We start from the raw sequence: 15,570 nt of genomic DNA on the forward strand, positions 1-15,570 counted from the left end.
AAAACTCTCCCTCTGAGATTCTTTGTGGGTAAGGTAATTTTGTCCAAAAGTGGAAATGCACATGTGTGTGTTATATATAATCAGCAAATAATCTCTAAATGACAAGCAAAATAAGACACCCTAAATCAGAGGTGGCTTGCTTTTTTAAGACTATACTGTCTGGGATAAATCCATCAAAAGCAGAGTAATTTTTATTCACTAGTGCTCTGCTGGCTATGCAAAATGGAAGAAAGTATGTTGTAGAAAGAGTCTGATCTCTGGAAAGCGAGGTATGAACATGAGTTTCAGCTTTACTAATTAAAAATGGTCTCAATGCCTCAAAAAATAATCTCCTTGCAGTTGTGGCCATATAGAGAAAGAAAAGGTATCAGCTTTTCTTTATGTGTTTGAGTTGATGGTTATAGAATTACTACATACAAATAAACAAACACTTCAGAAAAGCAAACTACAATAATTCCACTTAACAACTGCAACATCATTTCCACATATTTTACTTTAGATTTTGAGCCTGAATTCCTTATTACATGAAACCCAGAAACTGGGGTGGAGTGGGGTGGGGAGGTGGGGAATCTAAAATGGTGACATATAATAGCTAGTACCTGCTTACTATAGGAAAACTTTCTTCATTGTCATGTAGATGCAGAACACATTTTCTTGGATTAGAGTCTCTAGATGAATTAAAGAATTATGCTCATCTAAAGAGAGAGGCCTATTTATTTTTTAATTACTCCATGTTGTAAAATGAATTCAACTTTTCTTCACAGAGTCACAATACATTGAAGTCATATTTTAACATCATCCATTTTTCAGTTATCTATTAGATGGAAATACAAAGTATAATAATTAATGTGAATTTATTAAAACACGTCTTCCCTTTCTTTTTATGGATGGTTAGGTGGAATAAGAGCCATAGATTCAAACTTCTTTCATTTCATATCTGTGATTGATATTACAGGTTATTTAATTCAGTCTTCTGTAGAGGAAAAGCAACTCTTGAAATAAAGCTTCTTCAGACTTTATCTAGTCTACGTGTAAAACTGATTTTATCTATTATGACAAACTGTGCCTTTGGAAATATGTGATATTAATCAACTTGCCATCTAAATGGATCATCTACAACTCCTTTATTCTGAATTGGCACAAGAGAAAAAGGAATGGTCATCTTCCATTTCAAGTGTGCCAGAGGCTTTGTTTTTGTTTGCATTCCACATCTATCTCTTACCAGGAGACCTGTGTTTGGAGGCAGTCTCAGCACAGGTTAAACAAAGGTCAGTGAAAAATACAGCAACTTACTCTGGCTACTTAGGAATTTTGTGAATGAAGAATCGATTAGGCCAGGATAGCTAAATCGCTTTGGGTCAGGCTGATAAGACTATCTGCCCCCATCTTGACTAAAAGAAAACCCTGTTAGAAGTTTGAAATACTCATGTTACTTATTAAAATATTATTTTAATTTTTTTTGTCCCACTGTGCTGTGAAGGACATTGTTGAGAAACTAATCAGCAAGATACCTGTCAGTAGTCTAGTGACATTTACATTTACTATCTAATCACAAAACAAAATAAACACGGAAGTTTCATGGAAAACAAATTCTATTTATAAGAATTCCATTAAAAACATTTAAAAATCTTAAACTCAGATGATCGAGAAAGTTCTCACAAGGAGATTCTCCAGAGATGCTTGTGCTGACAGCTGTAAAGCCCGTTGAGTAGGCTTGCTTCAGTGAACTGTTTCTATAAAAACTGTTTCTATAAAACACAAATGTAGCATCATGTTGGAACTATGGCTGACATTTCTCAAGATAGGAGAGCTCACTGGAGAAACGACATTTGTTGCGAGACAAACCACAGTTTCACAACTGGGTTAAACTGCTCTGGGATCACACTGCCAAAAAGAAAAAAGGTATTCCCAATTTTCCTTCCATCTGCAGAAGCTGCTGCAGCCACCTGGGGAAATGGCTGGGCTGAGCTCACCTGGCTGATATGCGTGTGGGAAGCAGGTAGAGAAACACAAAGGGGAGGGAGAAGCAGAGGTGGGGAGGCTTTTGGCAGCAATGAGATTTAAGATCAGATTAAGCTGTTTGTCTGTGAAACCAAGACCTAAGAGCAATGTGGTTTTTTAAGATGCAGTAAAAGGGTCATATTATTAATTTCTTTTCAGTCATTATTTTTGTCCTTTATGGTAGTCTCTTCTTTGAACCTAAATAATGAAAACACTTTTTGAATTTAATAATATTTATTGGTTTTATTTTGTTTTTCCTGCTGACAGGAAAACAAACCACTTGGTGTGTTTCATTTAGGATAGAAAAGCAAAAACAGTTAAATAATCACTGAAGTTCAAAGGACTGCCTGCCCTTTGATGAAGATGAAGACAGTGCCCTTGTAACCAACAGTTCAGTACTTAAAACTCTCATCCAGGATCTGGGGTCTTTAGCCTAGTGCCTAGTGTTTAACATCCTCACTAGAGGACCAATAGCTTTGGTCTCCTTGCTGTTCTAATTGCTGTTTAGCTATTTACATTAGGCAGAAAAAGGAGGTACTCAGGAGTATTTTTTTTCCCCTAAAGGTAAATGTCTTAAAGACAGACGGTTCCAAAAAGTAAGAACATTTTGACTGACAAGTTATATTATCTGATGGCAGGCACAAAATATTACCTGCTGCCCTAGTTAACTGGTGATTAACAGTGAACTCAACTCCATTTTCTGGTCTAAGGGTAAAGTCTTGCAGGAATGTCAGTCTAGAGAGAGTGTAAGCATGTACATGTGCATGGATGTGAGACGGAGGGAGAGATGGAGCAAATGGGAACTGGCCACCTTAACAGGCAATGGCAAGCACTACTATTAGCTTATATACAATCTGTGTGGCCTGTTATCATAATTATGACTCCAATTTCCACAAGTTACAAACCAGTTGTAGGTGCAATAACACATTCCAGCACATGCCTAATCTGTACATAAAATGTGTGCATAGGTGCTGCAGTTATATATATACACACACATATACATATATATGCTAAATTCTACATTTAATTAGTAATTTGTGAAAGCAATTAAATAATTCTTTAGACCAACAGTATTTGACTACTGGGCTAGGGCTTACTGGGCATGCAAATTGGGCCATCCTTGAATGAATAGTCTGTATTGCCATATGCCATGCAGCACGTTTTGTCAGTTGTTATTTCTGAAGTTTCTCTTCTCTTTAATGCTATATAAAATTAAGACTCTGACTAATGCTTACCTGAGATTTTCCCTGAATGAAATCAGCTTTTGTGAAAGTGGGATTAAATGTAAAATGAAAGTAATTGGAAATCAAAGGTAGATCATGCCATATATTTCATCTAAATAATGTCAATAAAGAAAGTCTCTTTTGTATCCTCTCTCATTAGAAACTGCCTTTGGAAAAAAATGCTGTAAACTCCTTCTTAGGGTTTTATGCACATCGTGAAGTTTGTTAATTAGTCTTTTATTGAGAGTAAGAACTCCCCATTTCCTTCAAGTCATATTTTCCTGTCTATTTCACAAATCAAAAAATGTCAGTTACTTCTAGCACTTAAATATAGCAAATAAATTCAGCTGCTGAAGAAATAACTTCACAAAAAAGGAAGATAATGTAGCAGAGGAAAAAGCAACTTTCACTGGAGTTAATTTTCCAATTTATCTGCCCCACACATATCACAGTGATGGCAAACACTTATTTAACCCTTTGCCCCTTTCCTACTATGTAAAAAAACCCCAACAAAGTAGATTCCTTATTCCAAACTACTAGTGGTCACTTTTGTGTGACTACAAAGGCCATTTGCTGTGGTTCAGACACCAGGACTTACAAGCTTTCCACTTAAATTCTCCTAATGAGAATTTCTCAATTTACTTGGGCTTTGACTGAAATTATCTCAAATCTCAAGGAGTGAGTAGCACGACACTTAGTGGAAACAGAGTAGTCACTGTTTTTTGTTGTCACAGGCAAAGCCTCTTTATTGTTTGAGTCTCCTCAAGGAATCACGCTAACAGTTGAGTTTTGATTTTGCTGTCCCTCAGGTTATAGAAATGCTATACGTATCCTATATAAAAATTGATGGAGATGTTTTGTTGCAAAATTTGAAGAAGCTATCTTGTAGCTGAAGTCTTACCAGAATTGCAAATTTTCAGTATTTATAATTTCCCCATTTGGCTCATTTCTTTTTGATCAGCCACACAAAAAGAGGCAACAGCAGGATTTTCCCTGTGCTGCCATCTCCTCTTCACCACTTTTGCACTACTGTTGTTACACTGATTTAAAATGTGTCTGATATGTTCAAGTGTTCAGTATCTGTGCCAGTGAAATAAAGGATTTTTCAATATAGTACTTTTTTTGCAGATGATTATATAACATGGCTATAAAACCCACCTTTTGAGACACACAAAACCAACTTTTGTCTGGAAACTTTATGCTGAGATTCAGCCTGCAGCAGATCTTTAGAAGTGAGCTAGAAACAGCATTTCCATCACAAACAGAAAGCAAAGGATGCAGCAGTTTGAGGGTTACACAGTTAGAGGAAAGTGCCTTCCCGTCTTTAAACAACCAAAAATGATTTTGCAGCAGTGTCCAGAATTTGCTTCCTATGACATTTGTGAATTGAAAACAAAACAAAACAAACAGAAAGACTGAGATACAGATGTTATAAAGCTGTCTACAAGCAAAACCTATTTCCTTTCCCCTCCCCCTCCAGATAATTGCTCCAATTTTTCCTCCAGCTGAGTTGAGATTATGTTTCTGCCTAACAGATGAGAGAAGCTTCATGGTATCGACTATATAACAGACATTTAATCATATATTTCCTAGAAGAGATGGGAAAAATTCCAGAAACAAAACTCAAATTGCTTAGAAAAAAGTAACTGACAAAAGAGGCTCATGCTCAGATTTGTGCCTTATGCCAATAAATGTCACAATCTAAAAGACATTTGCAGCAGCCTCACACATTCAAAGAAGCAATGTGCCTTGGAAATTATGACAAAGAAGCAAATTTAATGTGACATAGCACTTTGTCAGCCAGAGAAACCTGTGACACTAAAACCAAGGGGAGAACTTAAGCACTTACAACATTAAATCCTTCCCTGATTCAAATGAGAAGTAGTTGAATTTGGAGCTGTGTACAGCTGGAAAAGGCACAGGCCAGCAGAGCAGGATGCGGCCCCTGTCACCTTGCACGTGGCAGGCATGCAGGGGAGGATGGCAGTGCTGCAGTGTGCCAGGGGCAGGTAGGGGACACAGCCAAAGGCCACCTGGGCCACTGCCATCTCAGCACCCCTCCAGCACACTGTGGGGGGGAGGGAGACCTGACAATGGGTTGGTATGGCCACAGGGATGCTATCACCCAGGGATTAACCTATATAGCATATATACGCCATATCCTAGGCCAAAACTATCCCAGTTTTGCAACAGTATTTTTGGAGTATTTGTCAAGGCTCCTATAAAAATTTTCAGGTATTCACATGAGCTATTTGCATAGTGCATTTGTTATGAGCAAATTACTGCAGCCTGGTTTCACACAGTGGGGCTGGATCCAGCTAGACCCTCTTCTCCCTCAGCTGAGCTAGAGGACTTGTACCTGGACCTTGTTAATTTATGCCAAAGCATAAATATTTACATTATTTCCTTTTCCCTCAAACATCTTCCCCTTATAATGGCTCCAGAACTAAGTAGCTGCTGTCCTGACACACACAGACATTTTTATGGGCTTTTAAGAGCTACATGCTGATTTAGCCACATGCTAGAGGGCTCTTTTATTGGGTGAACGGTCACAGAATTTAAAGATAAAATTATTCCGGACTGTTTTTAATGCTTTAAAAAAGTTTTCTACAGATACTCTGAGACGCATGAATGCTGTGAATGCATGAATACAAACAAACACATTTCAGACTAGTAGCCATTTCTATTGCATTTTCTCAGCGTGTGGAGAAAACGGTATTTTATCCTATGACTCAGTTTATCGTTTTACACAGCCAAGCCTGCTGTCCCTGGGGAGACAGCCACAGCTGCCTTCCCTAAGCAGCGAGGAGCGGAGCTGGCTCACCAGGGCCGGCCCAGTGAACTGCCCTGAGCACCGCTGTGCTCTGCAGGAAGCAGCCTGGCCAAAGGCGTGTAGACCTGCCATCATCTCCAAGGAAGGAAAACAAAACTTTCCTGATTAAGAGCCTTCGGGGTTTCTACAAAACCGAGAAATGGCAGACAGGATTAGAGAGGAAGGGAGAGTGGAAAGACATAAAAACGAGTATAAATCAAAAAACGTGTTAAGGATGTGTCTGAAAGATGAGTTAAACCAGCGTGCTCCTAATGAAACAAAGATTTGGGACAGAAAGGAGTGTTATGGTCTCAAGCTTTCACTTTTCAGGGTGAGGTTCCCTTTGAGAAAATGGGATTTTTAAAACTGTTATCATAAACTAAGTATTAGCACAGTTTGCATATTAGGCAAGAAATCAGACATTTAGGTGTTAAAATTATCATTATTATAAATGCTTAGTAATATCTTTGCTTTTGCAAAGGGTTCCCTTTGAAAAAATGGGATTTTTTAAAATTGTTATCATAAACTAAGTATTAGCACAATTTGCATATTAGGCAAGAAATCAGACATTTAGGTGTTAAAATTATCATTATTATAAAATGCTTAGTAATATCTTTGCTGTACGTAAAGCAGTAAAGAATGCAAGTGTGGCTTGATTTATTCACAAAAGTTTTCCTGCTGGCACCCCCAGAACCACCCACAGGAATGCAAGACTGGAAGTGGACTTCACGAGTCTCCCAAGATCAGGTTCCCCATCGGGATAAATCCTGTCATAAATTGATAAACTCCATCTAAAAATAGGCAAGATTTATGTCTCCATTGCTGTGATGAAAGGCAGCCCCAGATCTCCCCTTCCCAGTGGCTGGAAGGCATCCAGCTTCCAGATAACCAACATCCCCAACCAGTCCTTGCCTGCTTATGTGAGCAAAAAGTGAAAATAACTCCCTTTCAGAAGGGAATAAACATTAGTTTGAAAACACAGAGGGGCTGGGATATGGCCTTTGCTATCGATGAAGTTACAGTTGCCTGATGGGAAGGATGTATGGGTAGAGAATTAATCTGCAGCTTCAGCTGGTCGCTGGGAAGCCATTAACAGCTCATTTGGCTGATGAGAAACAGTAGCTCTGAGACAACATTTGGGTTGGCTGGTGAGGATTCATTTATTTGAAAGACAAGAGCCTGTTTGTTGTTCATTTTCAGAAACGTCAGCTTCTGCTCCATATCAAAAGCCAAAAAAGACATTCCTTTTTATTTTTCATGTAATATTGATTTTTTTTTGTTTACGTCATGACAAAGCCTTTAAAATTCGTTGATGTTTATTTCTACCAAAAGATGTTTATTAGCATAACTTTTCAAAAAGTTTATATATCCCTTAATAAATACTCGGTAACTTTAAAACAAGGAATAATAATTTACTTTCCTACCTTGTTTTTCAAAGTTCAAATTATGTGTGAAACCCAAAGCTTCTTTTCTTTTCTTTTTTTTTTTTTTCCCAACTGGTTTTAAACCCCCAAAAATGTAAACCAACATCACAATAACATCATTAAAATTATTTAAAATTAGGAAAGGAAAATCAAAGTATGTAACAGCAGTTTTTAAAGATACCACCTATGTATTTACATGTTTACAAATTATATTCAATGTACTTTACGTCATTATCTGCAATATATTGTATCAAAAAGTGAAAAAAGAAACATGTCCTGTAAAATTAACTACATGTTCAGTTTTGACCTTTGAGTGAGTTCATATGGCAACACAAATACCATCACTGGAAACTTCAGCTTTTTTTCCACCTAGTATTTTGCAATCCTAAATTTGCAAAATCAATTTTACAAACAATATATCGTTTCCTTCATTCAGGTCCCTGGTTTGTGATGAATGTTTTTCTTGAAGAAGCACAAAGAAAGACAGCATCTTGTCTTTTTAAAAATCTATCTAAGCCTCAGTGCTTTTCTAATGCTGAAGATATTCACTTAATATCTGAAGTTTTCACAGAGCTCTGAGAAACAAAGATAGCTTTAAAGTTTACTTGCACATCCCCACTTGCCTGATTTCCAGTGCGGCCTTGGTCCAGGGTTTTGACTGAAACTAATTTCTTAATATTTAGCTAATTTAAATGCTAATTAGAGTAATTTGATGAATAAAACGTGGTAGGAATTCATTAACAACTTTGCTTCTATTTCTTTATGTCTACAGAGAAATTTTCTAAAACAGGACTCCAGGGACAGTAATGCATCTGTTACCAGTTGAATGAGCCGGATTTTTTGTAATACTAAACCTCAGAGTTGGTAACATATTGCAGAACCACAGAGGAGATGGAGGAGCAATTTAAAATTATACAGATCTATCCCATCTTGGACATAGGTCATCAACGAAGAAGCCTTACGCTGTCCTAAGCCCATTCATTTCTTGGGGTTTGCTCTGATTTTTACATACAGAGGAAGAAAATGTGCCTTGTCTCGGTCTCTCATTACCTACTACAGTCCTTCCAACTGGTACAACAGTTCTTACGCCTGATGCTGTCGCTGCCCATATGAAGAAGTCAATCCATTCACCTCATGTCTGATACCATGGGTAGACTTTCATGGTTTAGTTGAGCCCATGAAGTCAGCGAGGCTCCACAGGTGGAGTGAATAGAAAAATGGGTAAAATGATCTCTTTGGAAGAACAGTCTTGGGATTTTTTTTGTTGTTGTTTTGATTTGTTTTTTGTTTTGTTTTGCATTTCTTTGCTTTGGTTTTTTTTGGGTGGATTTTTTTCCCCTTTTTTCTGCAGCACGTGCCATTACCACAGTCAACAAGGTATTTAAGCAGATATCAAATTTTCAAGACATGATTTTGAATCTATTCACAAGTCAAAGTTGCTTTTGGGCTTAATTAGGTTACTGAATTTTACTCTGAGAAAGTCAGAAAAGAAGCAGTCTTGTCTAATGAAGAGAGTCTTGTCTGAAAACCAAACGCCTTTCTGCAGCGCTGGCAGGTGGCTGTGTTACAGCAGTTTATGTCACAGCTAACTTTATCTTAAATTCTACCAATGTTTCAGAAGCTCTGGGTTAAGGCTATCTTCCTCTCTTATATTCCTCAGGTAACACTAGTGAAGAAACCTGGTTTCCTTTCACATATATAGACAACCATACTCAAAGTGGAATACCTTTTCTACACAACATGGTTTAATTATTTAATGTTGCCTGTCTGCTAGGAACATACAGTGAGCCCTTCTCTGAATAAACAAGGCTGCTACAGGAATTGCAATGTATTCAGAAGTGCAATGGTCCTATGCAGAAGCTTGTCAACAGGTAGCATTGCAATGCAAACAAAATCCCAAACATTTTTTTCACAGGGAAAATAGGTTTCCCCTGCTAATCTTACTAGTAATTAGCTGTTCAACTGAAAATACCTGTTCTCTGTGATTGAGGTCTAAAGCTTGTTCCACTTTAAATCAGCACTATTTAAGTTGTGTCAGCTCCTCTGATTCCTACCCCATTAACTTTCCCATGCCCTTTTAAATTGAGTTTAGAACACTTGAAGACTGATAACACTGCAAATGATGAAGTTGGTGCATCTCAGGGAATCCAGTGTATCTGTCAACAAGGACACGTACCTCAAGATGCTGAGCTTTTCCTAGTCTTCCAGTGTTTCTTAGCACAATTTAACTGAAGGAGAAGTAAAAATATTTTGTATCTGGTGTGTCACCTGGAACTCACAGCTGAGACTGACAATGAGGAAAGCACTAGTGATAAAGTTTTGATGCCATGGGGATATTTGTATAACATCTACTAGCAGAAAGCATAAACTCATGTTGTCTTTTTGCAGGTTTTTTTATGATATGGAAGCTCTTTGTTCTTAGTGATTTTGGCTTTGTTGATCTGAATGTACCGTAAGGAACTGTGGCAAAAAGTAAAAAGAAAAGTGTTGCTAAAAAGAATCTATTTTGGATTCTGATCTCTTCCTTTGTCAGCTCCCATGGCTGAATTAGTCTGTGATTATCTTAATTTGCAAGTAGAGTAGCATCCCCCATGGGGCCATTCAAAAAATCCCCTGGATTTCAGTGAAATATGGATTCAGATCCCTCCTTGCTGAAGATTTTCTGTGATACTTGAAGTGGAATATGTAACTGAGGCAACTCAAAGGCCTGTAAGCATTTTTCTTGTTCTGAAGATAAACATATTTAATGTATGACTTTTGAGTCCACATATGTATTTAGATACTTAATTCTGATGAAAAAGAAATAATCAGTGGCTGACAGAAACCTCAATATTGTTTTGGATCTGGGCATTACTATTTCTTTGCTTTTGTTTTCCACCTGTAAATATTACTCTACCTCACAAAGGACCCAAAAAGATAAACATGTTACAGATAGTGAGTGATATGCCCAAGTATAGCAGTGGTGGTGACCATACAAACACATTGTAATTAAAAGGGGACAGCAAGGAATGTAAAGGAGGCCATCTGTATTGAGAATACCATTTATCAGTGAAAAAGCTCCAATCAGTTTACCACTACTTTAATTTAGTTCTGTGTTTGTTGTTTGGGGTTTTTTGTTTGTTTGTTTATTTAAACTTTTGTTCCTGAATGCTAAATGAATGTAATTAAGTTTACAAGTATTTCAAAAGGAGGTCAGTACTCACTTCTACATGTTGACAGGTCTGAATGAGTTTCGCCAAAAGAGTTTCCAGTTCAGTATTCCTCTTAATAAGGTTGGTGAGGTTACTCTCCAAATTTTGCTGTCAAAAAGAAAGAAAAGAACACGGCATTTTGAAGAATGTAGTGTTTAGATGAACAATTGAAAAATGGCTGTATTTTCAGGATCTGAACTTTTTAATTACACAGGTATGAACATGAGACTTTCATTTTTATATACTCCATTAGATGTTTTGTCTATGCATCAAGTACAGCAAGGCAAGAGAGCAGAAAAGTTCAAGAGCGAGTTCTAAAAAATAGGATTTCTAAGGACCTACTAAAAACTAGATGAAGTAATCAGTTATAGTTGGGGGTGGGGGGAAAGGAGTGAGGAGAGCAGGGGAGCTAAAAAAATTTTGCCAGAAAAAGTGGTTTATTTTGGCTGAGAACACTTTTTGACTCCTTATTTCCTGCTCTCAGTTTAACATTTGAATTTAAAAGCCTGCTGCTGAGTTCTACAAGTATGTGCCTCTTTGGGACTGTACTTCTAAGGACCCAGTAGACAGGTCAGCACTTTCTTCTTGGGATTCACAGTGCCGGGTGGGATTGATTTAACTTATTTAATTCCCTAGTTCATTGAAGTTCTATTTTTTAATAAATAATTCTAAAGAAAATCATCCTTTCTACACATAAGAATGAAATGCCTACTCACTGACTGTCTTCACTAACTGTTCTTGAGAGAGAACTTGTGGCTTGTGCCTGTGTTTATCAACTGATTACAGCTGCAGTGAATATCTGCCACCATGGGAGATCAGAGTGCTTTCCAGCTTCCAGAGCTGAGGCTGCACCCTGGCCGCTATGCAGCTGCACATGAGATCAAGACCTAGCAACAAATGTTTTAGCCTCCCTTCTGCCCTCTGTATCCACAGGAAGGAAATCCAAGCACATGAGGAGGAGGGGGAGGGGGAGGTCTGTGATAGCTGTGACCCACTCCCTGGTCTGGCTGCCTTGGGACCAGGATCCTGCTATGCACCTTACCACCAGCTCCTAGCTTTTTACTACACATTCTGTGATAGATGCTGTTTTACATGAAATTCCACCTTCTGGAAGAACATGGGCATGAAAAAGTCCTTTTTTTTTTCTTTTTCAAAAAATGCAGTGTTTCTGCAGAGATAAAAAAGCTCTGTAAATATAGCTTAAGCACATTATAAAGAAGAAGAAGAAGAAAAAGAAGCAAGCCATTAAAAAGAGTCCTGACTGTAAACATTTATTTTAGTAATTTCAGGGGCACACATGTCATTTTGGAAAACCTGAGGACTGTTGGCATCACAAAGTTTCTCATAGTTATTCACCTATGTAAGTGTGTGAGACTAGTCCCTTACTTAGTATTCCTGGCAGGCTGACAATCCCTGCCTTTTAATGGTGCTTTGTCCCCCGATGAGTCCCCAGTATCTGGGAAGTACTGAATGAGAATACCAGAACTGGGCCCTGTGCTTCTCTCCCTACAAGGGCAGCAGTGTCTCTGCAGAGCTCTCATTAATTTTATCCCTCCTCATCTTTTATTAATGGACTTCTTTTCTTCACACTACTACTTTTCCCCCAATCTATCTATTCATTGCTTAAGTCCCTTCAGCTACCATTAACTCACCCGACATCTCCCATCCACCCCCCCACCCCCCCCACCCCCCTTTACCACCTCCATGCATGAATTTAACTTGTGTGAGTGTGTGTGAGAGCAAGTGTTTTCTGGTGCTGTTACTCACTGCCTATTTCACGCTGTTTTAAAACACACTGTTCCTTGCCCTCCCTTCCTGCAGCTGTGCAGTCTTCTTTACTCCTTCTTGCATATGGCCACAAACAAATGAAGCTGGCAGTATTTCATTGCTGAACCATACACACTTTGGCATTTACCAGGGCTGATGCTGTAAACACCGGAGGAGCAGTCAGTCCTGTTCCATTAAAGATAGCACAGGATTTTGATGGTTTTAAGTATATAACTCTTCTGAGAAGTGTGATGGGTGTTTGAAGTACATAATTTTGGCATTTTCTTCCCAGCACAGCCATGCATATCGTGTATCACAAGTTCTGGCTGTAAAAATACCTTCTACACTGCATTTATTTTATAGCCCACTAAAACAAAGAGTAACAAGAACGGGCATTCTTTACTGAACAGTTTGAGCTGTATCTTATATTTCCATAAGCCGTACTGTGAACAATCATTTAATTGCAAAGGCATGTTTGCTGTGCTGTTAGATGTCCCTTTGCAGAGCTGAGACTCACATGCAAAGTCAAAATACCATATACAGTTACAGTATCAGATAACTTTTGTCCCTAAAAACCAGTTTGTTAAGGGGATCCAAATGTGTAAAGCCTCTTTATATACTTTCTTATTGCTCATAGAACCATTCTGTACATGTTCTAATATTTTATACTAAAAGGTTTAAAATGAAAAATGTGTACTCTTGATTGAGACTGCCTAATTTAAAATGTATTATTGGATATAACAAATACTAACAGCTGGGACCTTTACACATTATGAAGAAAAAATGTTCTCAAAGTTGTTATGGAACACTGCGGTGATTTAAAATAAGCTGAAAATGTCTTTAACTAAGGCCATTAATACATGAAGAGTAAGTATTCTTCTTTGAAACATAAATTTATTTACTCATAGATTAGTTATAGACTATTATATCCAGGGTATTTTCAAATTCTGGGTAAAGCACAAAATTTTAGAATGTTTCCTATCTAATGAACGTAAATATAAACCTATATGTATTATTATGGTTTCACACAGGTCTCTTGATGTCCTCTGCATTTCCCAACTGTGAAAATGGAGGCTAACTACTGAACGAGTGAGTTTCTTTACAAAAATTGGAATTAATGCATTCCTGTGCCTAGTTCTTTGAACTGTGTCATTTTCACATTGGAAAGCCTGGAATTTTGTTTCCATGCAGTTTGGTATGCAAGAGAGCAGGGTCTTTTTAAGTCAAGAATTATCAGAATTTTGTTAAACTTTTGTTGAAGAACATCAGTCTATATTAATGCTTTACAAGATTACAAGAACCTGGCAGCTGCTTTCTGCAATTAATGTCAAACTTTCTAGTTTCACCAGGCAATTACTGAATGGCAGCTCTTAAAACTGGCCTGACTTGAAAGTTTTAAAGCTCATAAAACTCGATCAATTCTTGCAGTATGTTTATCTGCATTTTCTCTTGGCAGTATCTTCCTCTAGTTCTTTCCCCTATTCTATTCCCATATGGACCATGGTACCACTTTGGGTACCACATGATAGTAGGTACCGGCAGCAGAGTTCAAGCCCTGCCCTCTTTCGTTAGTCAGCATAAGGGGCGCCAGAAAGGACCTGAAAGACATTTAAATTTCAGAAGCATGTTTGCTCACAGACTTTCCAAAATGTTGCAAACTCATTTCACATACACGTCTGAAAATTCTCAGGTTGTATAAAAAATTCAATGCCAGATTTGGAGCTCTGACCATCTTGAAAAATTGAGCCAGTGCTGTAGACCAGAATTCCTGCAATAGTGAATTGTAGCCATGTTTTAAGTCTGGAGAAAGTGTGTTTTCATAAATGATGAGTATATGTGAAAATGAGTGGCAGAATAAACTGATTCAAAGTATCTTCCTTCCTCCCACCTAACCTTCTACTGCTGTTCTCTTAGTGAACCAAATTATAATTGTATTTTTTGAACTGTTCTAGGTAAGTCATAGTTTCTTAAACATTTGCATCTGCATATCCTTATCTTTTTCATCACTTGCCAATTTTCATTATTTGTCTATGAAAAACTGATCTTAGAAATGCAGGGGGTGTTTTTTAAAAGGACAGCAGTTGTTGTGCATTTGCTCTATGAACAGGCTTCACGCATGTTAACTCCGTGGATGCAAACTGCTCTCAAAAAGCAAAAGCCAGGCTGAATGCTTCCTAACTTACCAATGCAGACCTAGCACAAGGTTTTGACATTCCATGCATGTTTTGCAATGGTTTTTCAAACATCCAGTATAAAATGAAAAGAATGCTTATTGTCCATTTAGATGGCCTGACAACTATACAAGATAATATAATCTTTGGATAAATTCAAGTAGATGAAATCACAGACATGTAATTGAAAAGGACAGTTGATGATGATGTTTCATTTTGACTCTGCATGTCTATAAAATTATATGATCCAGGGACTGGAGTCTGAAGTTGAAAAAATTAATGCTAAAAATTAGAGGAAGGCAAGTCAGGATTGGAAGCCTTTTTTAAGCTATTCTCTGGCTCACATTGAAGTCATGATTTTGTTGCAGTAATGATTGCGTGAGGCTTGTGCCCTGATTGAAGTGGGAGGTCAAACTATGTGATCATAATTGTCTCTTCTGGCCTTTAAATCTATCAGTCTATGAAAACCAAATGTGAACCCATGCCCTTTGCCAAATTAACAGTCTCACGCAAAGAATTGCTTGTCTAAAATAGGAAGGTAGCACAAACAGATAGTCCTAAGCTACTATATGGGTTGGAAATGCTGTCAAAATAAATTAATGTAGGCTTCTAAAGAAGAAAAATGCTGAGTTGTGTGCTTCTGCCTTACGTCAAAGCAGAGAAAACAATGTCCCTGAGATCATCTTCTCAGAGGCTCCATAAAAAATGTCTGTTCAAAGGGGCACAAAATAAAACAGCTACAATGAGGTTTTAAATTCCATTTGAAGTAAAGCCACTGTCTTTTTCCCATTAAAACATATTTTTTTCCCCTGACATTAGTAAATATAAGTATGCATTTGTATTTTCCACTCACTACTTACTGCAAGACTTTGAGAATCAGTCCACTGAAACTGCAGCACATGCTAAGACCCACACACTGTGGGACAGTACTTTGTAACAACCACCTTAATCAGCATTTACATCAAATCCATCATGATCAAA

The 15,570-nt window shown here is 37.7% G+C and overlaps 1 protein-coding gene across 2 annotated transcripts in view; it reads right to left on the minus strand.

Moving 5' to 3' along the window:
• The window catches only part of MID1 (midline 1), a 166,590-nt gene that overhangs the window by 45,421 nt on the left and 105,599 nt on the right, over positions 1–15,570 (minus strand). For both annotated transcript variants that reach the window (XM_055802805.1, XM_005229445.4), the window contains exon 3: positions 10,664–10,759. In XM_055802805.1, coding sequence (XP_055658780.1) covers positions 10,664–10,759 — 96 coding nt within the window. The remainder of the gene's footprint in view (positions 1–10,663; positions 10,760–15,570) is intronic.

This window comes from Falco peregrinus, chromosome 4 (assembly GCF_023634155.1).
Source record: "Falco peregrinus isolate bFalPer1 chromosome 4, bFalPer1.pri, whole genome shotgun sequence".
NCBI lineage: Eukaryota > Metazoa > Chordata > Aves > Falconiformes > Falconidae > Falco > Falco peregrinus.